Source organism: Balearica regulorum, chromosome 2 (genome assembly GCF_011004875.1).
Source record: "Balearica regulorum gibbericeps isolate bBalReg1 chromosome 2, bBalReg1.pri, whole genome shotgun sequence".
Lineage (NCBI taxonomy): Eukaryota > Metazoa > Chordata > Aves > Gruiformes > Gruidae > Balearica > Balearica regulorum.
This window is the reverse complement of record NC_046185.1, coordinates 48,306,434-48,319,247: the sequence shown is the minus strand read 5'-3', so window position 1 is coordinate 48,319,247 and position 12,814 is coordinate 48,306,434. Positions and strand designations below refer to the sequence as shown.

The following is a 12,814-nucleotide window of genomic DNA, read 5'->3' as shown; positions in this document are numbered from 1 at the left end:
TTTGTGTAACTGCTTTAATTGTGCAATACCTGCTCATAAGACCTTCTACATACACTAGGATACTGCTACTTAGGACAGCTGTGATATTGCAGATTTTATAAAAACCCAGCAAACCAAAACAGCAATGGTGCTAAAATACTCAATTCAGTTTCTTACTTCTGGATGGCATTCCTCTGCAACTTGACACAAACAAAATAATTAGAAGTTTAGATTCTAGGCTTAATGACAAATAAAGTTAGGATTACCTAATCAAGCTCTATTTTATAGCTTGGGATCTTAAACAGCTGGGTTTGAAAGCTTAATTTTAAAATTTCCTGAGAATCACATTTCAATTGTTACTTAAGTATTACTTCCTCATTATGACAAGGCTTTAGCATTTTCTTACCACCATCAATTCCCACTTCAGTACACCAACTTGTTCAGTTTCCTCTCTGTTGAGGTAACTGTGATTACCTGATGAAGATTTGAGAACTAGTTTCTGACTCATGAATCTTTGTATCAGGAATACCATTTCCAAAAAGGAAATCTTTAACTATTCCCCAAAATACGCAACTCTGAATGGGTACTTTTTATAGAGTATTCTTACATATTAATAAAGACATTTAGTATTTAATTTGTAGGAAGGAAAATGATTTGTAAATACAATTTAAAACACATCAGGTGACTATTAACAAGGCTAAAAGCTTTAGTAACACAATAGTTACAGGCAAAACTCTGCTAAGCATTATTGTCCATTTTCAGATGTATTTTATTCATTATTTTCTGCTATATATTTGGACTACTTACAATTATATTTTATATTAAAATAATTGTATTTTGTTTTAAGCACAATCCAATTTACTAGATAAATATTAAGGTCAGTTTAAAACTTACTCATGTAAGGCAGCTTCTCTGGACAAGCCTGGTAAGGAGAGTAAGTGAAGTTTTCTGGGAGATACATTGTTGTTTGAGCAACACAGTCACTAGAATTGTTTCCTTCAGGATAATCTTAAAAAGAGGAATTCATTTGTGTAAAAACCTATGTTATCTGCTTGATTTCTAACATATCATCATGCAGGTGACAGCATTAACTTTGTAAGAAACAAATTCCTAGCAGCATGATTAAAAAACAAAACAAAACAAAACATTTTACCGCACTAAAGGAACAATAATTAAATTAAGATATCTTTGTTACAGCTATGACAAGTATTTCCTACTAAAGTGAACTGATAAACAGTAACTATTTGGCTTTTACTCCAGTGACAGAGAAGTAGGACTTGGGTCTAGGTTTTCATAATCAAGCTATGTCACTGAGGTTTGGCCTTTTTTTTTGTCCCCATGAAGCTTTTCAAAATGAAATTAAACAAGAAATACTCTTACCTGTGCCATTCAGTGTAGTATTTTTGTTAGTGTACAATCTGATCATGTGTCCTATTGTTTTTACATTTTCTCTCAACATTATACCACGAGCTTGCACCATAAAGAGATACGTGTTTGCTGAACAAAACAAAAGAGCAATTTTGAATTCGAATTAAAATAAGGTATTTCCAAATTATTCTAACATCCATTTATAATGTGTTCAATATTTGTTACTATGTCTGAATCCACGGCTACTGAACATTAATCCTTCGAGATGAAGATCCACAAAGAGTGAAACCTAACAGCAACAAAACAAAAGAATAAAATCGATTCATAACCACAGGTCTATATAAAAGCCCAAAATTATAAAATGTCAATACACACTTTATATGACACTTTCATTTCTCTTTAACTTACAAAAAGCAACTGGCAGTGCCAAAAAAAAATTGAATTTAACAATAAAAAGATTTTCATATGTAGTTAACATCCTTCACATATGCATCTACATATACATCACAGAAATATAGGAAAAAATTATCTAGAAAAATCTTTTAGTTCCATGGAATAGATCCCCTTTTTACTCATTAGTTAACACAACTTTCAGTCAAAATGTACTGCTATTCATTCACCCCCAACAGCTGTTTTGTTATACAACTGCTACAAATCATTGCCAATCTCAAAGTATTAATGTTTGATAATTATATGTGAAGTATTTATTATAGGCATCAAGGGTGAGTAAATCAACATTCTGAGTAACTAAATGACTCACTAATAACAACAGCATGAAATATTCCTCTCTCTCAGCCTTACACTCAAAGCCCCAAATCTGATCTCAAGACAATTTTTTTCTCAACAGGAGAGAGTTAAGTTGGAAAAGAAACTGCATTTATGTTTGAATAAGCAAATGTCTATCCAGAACTCACAGAGCTCAAAGAATAATGTAGAGGGAAGGACAAATTCCCTTTGCAGAACAGTTTTTACTCTGGGTAGTAAGGAGGACCAAAGGGATCATCTTTCACTTCACCTATGTTAAGCATCCATCTGTCTGACACATACTTGGCTCGCTGTAACTAGTAACCACCCTAACCAAAAAAATGCTCTGAGACTTTGGAGGAAATAACTAAATATACCAGAAAAACAACAGATTAATCTTAATCTGTCCTAAAGAGATTAAAGAAAATTAGAAAATTATCTCAGGAACGCCACTTCATCATATGACCTGCACCAGTGGCATGACACAAGTAACTCCAAATCAGTTGATATCTTCTCACAGCCCAACACAAAGAGACTAGAACTATAGAGAACTGTTTATAAGGGACTGGGGCATTTCCAGAGGAAAATAGAGTGACTAATTCCACCACATTAGCAAACAACACTACCAACATCCATAGAGACACAAATACCAACTTAATGTTTTAAGGAATATTATTTGCAAACCCTACAATAATGTTTTTGTTTTTAAAAGAACAACTGGAGGGGCCCTCCTGGCTTTCAAAGAACTCCTTATTAAAACAAGAAATACCATCACTGAAAAGACAGGCTCTGAATATGTCAGGTGCTATACATGGCAGGTAATTCTCAAACTCTTGGCCAGCAAGACTAGCTGTTTTGATTAAGGAGATTTTACATGTGTAAAAAAGTTACTCAGCTGCTGGCATCCTGAAGTTGTCTCAAAAAACACACCCACACACCCACCCCCTGCCACTACACCAGAAACAAAACAAAGAAAAAAAAAAAAACAACAACCTACAACCTTGGCCTGATGACAGAGGTAGGAAATGGAACAAGAATGATACTTACTGGGATCCAAGACAACTGGATTCAAAACAGGTAACATTCAGATTTCCTTAACAAAAACTTGCACAAAAACTTCTCAAAATTTTAACCCAATTCACTGTAAAGTAGCACTTCGGGGTTCCAATTATTTTCTTACATGCGTAATTTTCCATTCAAATTCTGTTTTTAGGTTGCCTGTATTAAACATTTCAGGGAATCTGTGCAAGTCTTGAGTTCATATATGAAGTTACCTACTCAAGAAACCTTCTCCTTCAAGAATCAACATAAAAGCAATTTGATCTAGTCCCTCAAGAACAATTATTTACATTCAAACAAACAATTTCAAAATTCAAGGCCTCCCTGAAAGTAAAACTAAGTGGATTTTTGCCTTTCAAATAGGACAAAATTTTCCTAATTAACAAAGAATGATTTTCTTCAAACTTTAACATATTTCAAATTGGTATCCTCCCTTCTCCTCTCCCTCACAAATTACTGTATAGCTCTTCTCTTCAATATCTACCTATTCCAACACAAAAATAAAGCTCTTTTTAAATATAAGTGAAGTAGCAAATACTGATTTCAGAGAGAACCTCTGGAAGATTGTGTACTGTATTCTCCTTTTAACATGATACCAAAAGCCAAAGTCACTTGAGTTTTTAACACTGCAGAACAGCGATTTTATAGAAACATAACCCTAATTCACACATATCTGGTGTGGTGGGTTGACCGGGCTGGCAGACAAGCCCCCAGCAGTTGCTTGCTCACTCCCCTGCAGTGGGATGGGGGAAAAAATCAGAAGGGCAAAAGTGATAAACAAAACCAAACCTCCAACCACACCACCAGAAGACAGATGCCCTGCCAGTCCCCAGGCAATGGCTACTTTGAGGGGAAAAAACCCCACCAGTTTTATTGTTGAGCATGACAGTATTCAGTATGGAATATCTCTTTGGTCACTACAGGTCAGCTGTGCCAGCTTGCGCTCCCTCCCAACCTACTCACTGTGGGGAACAGAGTGGAAACTAGAAAAGTCTTGATGCTGTGCAAGCACTGTACAGCAATAGCTAAAACACTGTGCTTATCAGCACTGTTTTGGTCACAAATTGAAAGCATGTGTCTCTGGAGACCTGTGCTTAGACCTCTTTCTGACAGCCCTTAAATCATTTCATTAGCTGCTGCTTGTTCCTTTTTCATCACTAACACTACAAGCCTCTGTCTTCAAACTTCCTAAGAATGATACCACCTTTCTTAATGATAAAGATCAGTGCTTTTTCTTCTACTTACATGTTCACCAGCCTTAGGAATTTCTTTCTGGCTGCCACCAAATCACATTGATTACAAACATTTCAGCTGTCAGATGTCACTTACCAAACACACACACAATGACAGAAATTATGGACACTGTGCAGCCAATGAGCATGCTCTCCAGCACTGTTCCTGATATGGCTGAGATGAAAGATTTGCCCCAGAAGTCACCGCAAGGAATATTAGAAAAATCTACACAAACATGTTACTGTTGCAATCTTAGGAACCTGGAACAGTACAAAACTGAGACTAAGACCTTCAAACAAGTCAACAAGAAAATATATATATATATATATATAAAAACTGTTCTCAATTCCTATGGGAAACTTTACTGTAGTCCAGATAATGCAGACGTAAACCTTGATAAAACAGATTTTCTGCAAAAGCATTTGCATCTCCCCTTTGCTGAAGGACAACTTCCTTCTTCTTATCAAGAGGAGAAAAATTAGAACACACCAGACCTTTGTAAGAGACAAAGCTAGAAAATACATTTCTCTCAAAAGCAGGCATCAAAAAAGATAGAATTAAAAAAAAAAAACAAAAAACACCCCAACAAAAAAACCCAACCGGGCAAAGTCTGTTGCCACCTCAGCCTAAGTACTCAAGAGCTGTTCTTGCTAAGAGGAGGACCTAGCTTTGCTGTGTTTTCATCAAGCTATGCTTGTGGTCTACCCCCAATCCAACACATCCTCTTCCTGGCTGATCTGCTTGTCAACTCACCATCCAGCTCTACCCAAATACATAAACACAATGAAACATCTTCCCTTCTGTGCACTCTTTGTCCCAGCTACCTGGGTATCCAGCACAATCATAGTTACAGAACAGACCTGACTAGTTTATTCCACTGTCATTCAACAGCTGCTTAGGTAGTAGCAGATGCTTGAACAGCCAATTAAATACTTCAGAAGCTAAAAGCATCAGGCAAAAATCAAAGATATTGATTTAGTCCTAAAAATAAATCTCATCTACTGGCACAGGTTTGTCAGCAAAGACCTGTGAAAAAGAGTACAGCTCACATGTCACATCAACTAGCAGCAACAGCAACAAAGCATTTAAGACAGTCCACAACGGCCAGAAGCATGAGAGAAATACATCTTTTCTGAAGGGGGGGGGGAGGAACAAGACTGACAGCAGAATAGTGAGGGCTGGAGTTTGATGACTTCCACAGCAATCCTCTTTTCAGCTGTCATTGGTACTTTAATACTCATCATCTTCCTGAGCTTGGCATGGGCTTCCACAAGCCTTACCTATGCTGTCATGAATACAACTTTTAACGTACTTGGGTGCCCCTCAAGCACCTGTATTCTAATGCACACAGTACAGGGAATAAACATGATGACTTAAGAGATCTGTGTGCAGTTCCAGGGCTACAATCTTACTGGGATCGCAGAGACGTGGTGGGATGGCTCCCATGACTTGAATGTTGCAATACAGGGATACAGGCTTTTTAGGAAGGACAGGAAGGGAAGATAAGGAAGGAGAGTTATCCTTTATGCGACAAAGCAGATGGAGTGCATGGAGCTTTGCCTGGGGATGGAAGAGGAGCTAACTGGGAGCTTATGGGTTAGAATTAATGGTGACATTATAAAGGGTGTCTGCTATAGGCCCCCTGACCAGGAAGAACAAATGGATCATGCCCTCTACAGACAGATAAAACACCCTCACATTCACAGGCCCTGGTCCTCACGGGGGACCTTCAACCAGGCCAGTATCGGCTGGAGGGACACAGCCAGATAAAAGCAGTCCAGGAGATTCCTGGAGTACATTGACAATAACTTCCCAACACAAGTGAGAGGAGCCAACAAGGGGACGTGTTCTGCTGGACCTCATAATCACCAAGGAGAGGGTCACTGGAGATGTGAAGATCAAAGGCAGCCTTGGCTGCAGTGACCATGAGATGGTGAAGTTCAGGATCCTAGGGGCAGGAAGGAGAAGCAAGCTCACAGCCCTGGACCTCAAGAGAGCAGACTTTGGCCTCTTCAAGTATCTGCTTGGTAGAGTCCCATGGGATAAGGGCCTGAGGGGAAGAGGTCCTAGAAAGTTGGATAATATCCAAAGATTACCTTCTCCAAGCTTGAGAATTCCATTCCAATGAATATGAAGTCAGGCAAAAATGCCAGGAGCCCTGCATGGATCAACAACGAGCTCCTAGCCAAACTCAAACACAAAAAGGAAGCATACAGAAGGTGGAAGGGAAGCAAAGACATATAATGTAGGAGGAATACAGAAACAATGTTTGAGCATCCAGGGAGCTAAAGCCCAAATGGAAATGAATCTGCTCAGGGATGTCAAAGACAACTAGAAGGGTTTCTATAAGTACACAGGTGACAAAAGACAGACTAGGGAAAATGTGGGCCTATTGCTCAATGAAGCGAGGACCTGGTTACATAGGACATGGAAAAGGATGCGGTACTGAATGACACCTTTGCCTCAGTCTTCACAAGACTGGCCTTCAGGAATCCCAGGTCCCAGAGCTCACAGGTAAAGGCTGGATCAAGGAAGATGTACCCTTCCTGGAAAAGGATCAGATCAGGGAATACTTAAGCAAACTGGACATACATAGGTCTACAGGCCCTGATGGGATGCACCCACGAGTGCTGAGGGAGCTGGCAAATGTCATTGCGAGGGCACTCTCAACAATCCTTGATCGATCATGGTGACTGGGAGAAATACCCAAGGACTGGAGGAAAGCAAATGTCACTCCTATCTTCAAGAAGGGCAAGAAGGAGGACCCAGGGAACTACAAGCTGGTCAGCCTCATCTCAGTCCCTGGGGAGGTGATGGAGCAGCTAATCCTGGAATCCATTCTTCAGGTACATGATGTGGTGAGTTGACTCTGGCTGGGGGCCAGGTGCCCACCAGAGCCGCTCTATCACTCCCCTCCTTCTCTAGACAGGGGAGAAAAAGTGTAACGTAAAGCTTATGGGTCAAGATAAGGACAGGGAGAGATCACTCACTAATTATCGTCACGAGCAAACCAGACTGAACTTAGAGAGGGAATTCATCTAATTTATTACTAAGCAAAACAGAGTAGAGGAATGAGAAATAAAATCAACTCTTAAAACACCGCCCCCCATCCCTCCCATCTTCCCGGGCTCAACTTCACTCCTGGCTTCAACCTCCACCACCACCCCAGGGGCACAGGGGGACGGGGAATGGGGGTTACGGTCAGTTCATTACACGTTGTTTCTGCCGCTTCTTCATCCTCAGGGGGAGGACTCCTCTCATCATTCCCCTGCTCCAACATGGAGTCCCTCTCACGGGAGACAGTCCTTCACGAACTTCTCCAATGTGAGTCTCTCCAACGTGAGTCTCTCCCACAGGCTACAGTCCTTCATGAACTGCTCCAATGTGGGTATCTTCCATAGAGTGCAGACCTTCAGGAGCAGACTGCTCCAGCGTGGGTCCCCCACGGGGTCACAAGTCCTGCCAGCAAACCTGCTCTGGCGTGGGCTCCTCTCTCCACAGGTCCACAGGTCCTGCCAGGAGCTTGCTCCAGCGTGGGCTTCCCACGGGGCCACAGCCTCCTTTGGGTGCCTCCACCTGCTCCGGTGTGGGGTCCTCCACGGGCTGCAGGTGGAATCTCTACACCCCCCTCATCCTCCCTCCATGGGCTGCAGGGGGACAGCCTGCCTCACCATGGTCTTCACCACGGGCTGTAGGGGAATCTCTGCTCTGGTGCCTGGAGCACCTCCTGCCCCTCCTTCTGCACTGACCTTGGTGTCTGCAGATGTTCTTACATCTTCTCACTCCTCTCTCCGGCTGCAAAAGCCCTCTCTAACTGGTTTTTTTCTTCCTTCTTAAATATGTTATCACAGAGATGCTGATTGCCTTGGCCTTGGCCAGTGGCGGGTCCATCTTGGAGCCGGCTAGCATTGGCTCTGTCAGACACAGGGGAAGCTTCTAGCAGCTTCTCACAGAAGCCGCCCCTGTAGACCGCCCCCCCCCCCCGCTACCAAAACCTTGCCATGCAAACCCAACACACATGAACAACAAGAAAATCATCAGGAGTAGTCAGCATGGGTTCACCAAGTGGAAGTCATGCTTGATCAACTTGATAAACTTCTACAATGAAATAACTGGCCAGGTAGGTGAGGAGAGAGCAGTGGACACTGTCTACCGGGACTTCAAGTAAGGCCTTTCACACTGGATCCCATAAGTTCATCATAGATAAGCTGCTGATGTTGCTGGATGAGCAGTGAGGTGGATCAAAAATTGACCAGGCCCAAAGGGTGAGAATCAGTGGCATGAAGTCTAGTTCGAGGTCAGTGACTAACACTGTACCCCAGGGGTCAATATTGCATCCAGTCCTCTTTAACATCTTCATTAATGATCTGGATGATGAGGCAGAGAGTACCTTCAGAAAGTTTGTTGATGACACAAAACTGGGATAAGTAGCTGATACACCAGAGGGCCATGCTGCCATCCAGAGGGACCTCGACAGGCTGAAGAAATGGGCCAACAGGAACCTCATGAAGCTCAACAAGGAGGAATGCAAAGTCCTGCACCTGGGGAAGAACAATCCCATGCACCAATATATGCTGGGGGCCACCCAGCTGGAAAGCACCTTGGCAGAAAAGGCCTTGATGGACACCAGGTTGAACATGAGCTGGCAATGTGCCTTTGCCACAAAGAAGGTCAATGGCATCCTGGGCCGCATTAGGAGGAATGTTGCCAGCAGGTCAAGGTGATCCTTTCCCTCCAGTCAGCACTGATGAGGCCACACCTGGAGTACTGTGTCCAGTTCCCGGCTCCCCAGTATAAGAGAGACATGGACATACTGGAGAGAGTCCAACAAAGGGCCATGAGGACAAAGGGACTGGAGCATCTCTCCTATGAGGAAAGGCTCAGAGAGCTGGGACTGTTCAGCCTGGAGAAGAGAAGGCTCTGGGGGATCATATTAATGTATATAAAGGGTGGGTATATATGTATATAAAGTATATGAAGGGAGGGTGACAAAGGCCAGGCTCTTTTCAGTGGAGCCCAGTGACACGAGCAGAGGCAATGGGCACAAACTGAAACACAGGAGGTTCCACCTGAACATCAGGAAACAGTTCTTTACTGTGAGAGTGACTGAGCACAGGCACAGGTTGCCCATGGAAGTTGTGGAGCCTCTATCTCAGAGATACTCAAAAGTCATCTGGACACAGTACTGGGCAACTGGCTCCAGGTGGCCCTGCTTGAGCAGGGGGTTGGACCAGATAACTTCCAGAGGTCCCATCCAATCTCAAATATTCTGTGATTTTCTTCCACTACTGTCTTCCTGCATTTGCACCAACCATCACTCTTGTCACAGTGCAAGGCAGTGCACAAACCAGGAAGGCAAAATTTCACATTTAACCAAAGAAAACATCTAGAAATGTAATCACCTAGAACTAGTTTTATTCACATTCTCCTTATTTCACTGTATATGGTCCACAGTAAGAAACAGCACTTCTTATTCCTGAAACATATAGAATCCAGACTGTCACACAGTGTACAAGGTAAGCAAATGGGAAGTGCAGTGCAGGACATAAAACACCATGCCTATATAGGACAACTTGGAATAAATACCACACTAAATGTTGCACCTAAAGCAACTGCAGCATGAGCATGAGCTCATACCTAATTCAGATGAAATTTTCACTAGCAATTGATCTAGATCTGTATCAGCAATCAGGACACACAGCTCCAAGTCAGCCATGAAAAGTCCTGGTTTCAAGGCATTATTTAAAACTCATTCTGATGAAGCACATTCGGGCACTAAAGGGATGATCCTGTATATCAGAGAAGATGTTAAAAATATCAAATGGATCATTTTTTGTCTCCAGTTTTTATAGCTCACCGGTTATTAATAGTTTTATGTGTTAGACTGAAAACAAGACCACTGGCAGGAGGGACATGCATTATTACTTAAAATATAAATATATCTGTAAAAATGGTTCAATGTTTTACCTCAGGTAGCTTCCTGTTACTTAAATATTTGCCCATGGATGACTTACACCTCTTTTAAAGAAAAAAAGTCCCATTCACAGATCACTCTCCATTAGGGAATCAAGCTCCTTCCAAGTAGTAGACCAAAAATTAAAGCACTTACCACAACACCGCATTAGCTTCATCCTCACATTTCATTCTCACATCTCCTAGCTTCGCAGGAAAAGCACCAAATTCAGTTTTATATAGAAACCTACTAATTTATCTTGCTGTACACATACATCAAAGCAAAGCCAAAACAATGTGCCACGCGCTTAGAACCAGTCAGCATAGTGAAGTATACAATAGAACAACTGAATTTAAAACTGCATCAATGACTAAGATTCTGAAGAACAGTAGGAAGTCAGAACTATGGCTATTTTAACAAGATAGTAAAAAAAGCATTAATGGGGGTTTCTTAAATGCCAAAGAAGAAAAGATGAACAGACTTGGAGATTTTTAAATTTAATTTAAAAATGCAGCTTTTATTGTACAAGAAAAAAAAAATCCCAAAACAAAACCACACAAGAAAAAAGTCTTACATCAAGAATGCTTTCAAAGCAATTAGCAAAAAAATTTAACACCCCCATACTTAAAAAGTGAGATCATCATCATCAGAACAGCTCTAGCACCATTACACACTGACCTTCTGAGGAAAAAAAAACCCCTGAAAAACTCAGATAGGAGATACTTCACAGAGAATCCAGGTACACTGCAAAACTTAAATGCAATAAACACAGCTTTACAGAAAACAGGTCTTGCCAAATGACCATTGCCCCTACAGTTACTCAACTCCTAGCCAACACCTGCCTTCACAGGACTTCTGAAAAGCACATTCAACACACTGCATAAAAATTGACATGGATTCAAATGGATTAACACAAAGTTCTCCACTAGTAATTGTAAATGGGGAATCATCTCATGGGGACATTTCTAGAACAAGTCCCACATGGATCTCTTCTCATCTCAAGGTTGTATGATACTATTCTCAGCAATACGAGAGTTATAAATACACTACTGGCAGAGTTCATGCATGGCAAATTAACACAGAAGTGAAAGATTAAATTCTATAAACTAATCTAAATATACAGTTACTAGAGCTCAGCTGAAGATTGCTTCGAAAACATCACAGTCACATTTTTAGGAGATAAGAATATTTTCCACAACAACAGGACAGGGACTTCAGTCTGTAAAACAGATTCATTAAACAATTTTGCAGTGAAGGACGATACCGAAAGTAATATAAGACTACTATAAACTGGTTCCTAGTCGCAAATTGAAATCTACATAGAACATGTAAAAATCCTATGGAAGTTGAACACTGACTATAGGATTTATCTACATTTGTTGTTAATCAGAAGTTATTTCTAAAATGTATGCAACAACCAGAAAAAAAACAAAAAATTGTATGCCTTGAAACATTTTTTTAACTTGATTTGTTGTTCATATTTAATACCAGTTTTGCACTACTTGTCATTTAACAATAAATCCAAACTTAATTCACGTGTATGGTGAGACTGCATTTGAGTCTACATATGTATACCTCCTGGTATGGAAAATACATTACAAAGATAAGCACCTCAATCTACTGAAAATACCAACAAGATGACTTTGGACACCAACAATTAAATGGTTTTATGGTGACATTTTAAGCCTTGCCAATTCTCCTATAATTTTGTTTTAATGAGTTCAGATGTTGAGGAAAAAAAAAATAGAAAACTGTAGTATCTGTAAATCAAATATTCCAAGTATCATCATAAATCAAATAAATATAAATAAATAAATATATAATAAATATGTCACCATAACATGAACGTAAAGAAGGACAACTGCAAATTTAAGAAAATTAACTGACCACTGGGGATACCTCGCAAAAAGGCATCTTTTGTACCAGAAAGCCCTGAAACCAATCTTTGCGCTGTATTCACACAAATCTAGCACTGGATCCCACACAATGCACAACCATTGTATGCTGGTCCCCATAACATCATTGCATTATCTGAGTACAAAAGATTACCCTAAACAGGCTAAGAGCTGTAGAAAACCAAGCAGCGATAGTCACTTGTAGAAACAGTCTTGGTAATGACAAGCCAGTAGATAAGGTATTTTGCACCACAGATGTGGAAATGGTTAATGGGCCATGCCAGCGAAGCATCGTAGTTCCAATAAATGTTTCCAGGGCATACAGTTTCTCCTCCTCAATGGAGGAGAATACATTCAAATAACTGGGTGGCTTAAGTGAAAATATGTTTCACGTGAAGTCTCATAATCACGTTGTCCTTGTGAAGTTAGCTGCACACCATAAGCGCCTGTATTTTTTTCCCTTTTCTGACTAAGGGCAAGACCACAAAATGAGTACTCCATGAAATCTTACACAGGCAAGTTCCCTGACTAATAACTAAGTATCCCTAAGGGCTTTAGGAAAACTATCAGATAAAGATGCATA

At 40.7% G+C, this 12,814-nt stretch overlaps 1 protein-coding gene across 1 annotated transcript in view; it reads right to left on the bottom strand.

Annotated features, from left to right (window-relative positions):
• The window catches only part of B4GALT6 (beta-1,4-galactosyltransferase 6), a 38,933-nt gene that overhangs the window by 16,807 nt on the left and 9,312 nt on the right, over positions 1 to 12,814 (bottom strand). Inside the window, exons 2-3 of the mRNA XM_075744185.1 lie at positions 1,360 to 1,476; positions 874 to 987 (exon numbers count right to left, since the gene is read on the bottom strand). Of these exons, the coding sequence (XP_075600300.1) occupies positions 874 to 987; positions 1,360 to 1,476 (231 nt within the window). The remainder of the gene's footprint in view (positions 1 to 873; positions 988 to 1,359; positions 1,477 to 12,814) is intronic.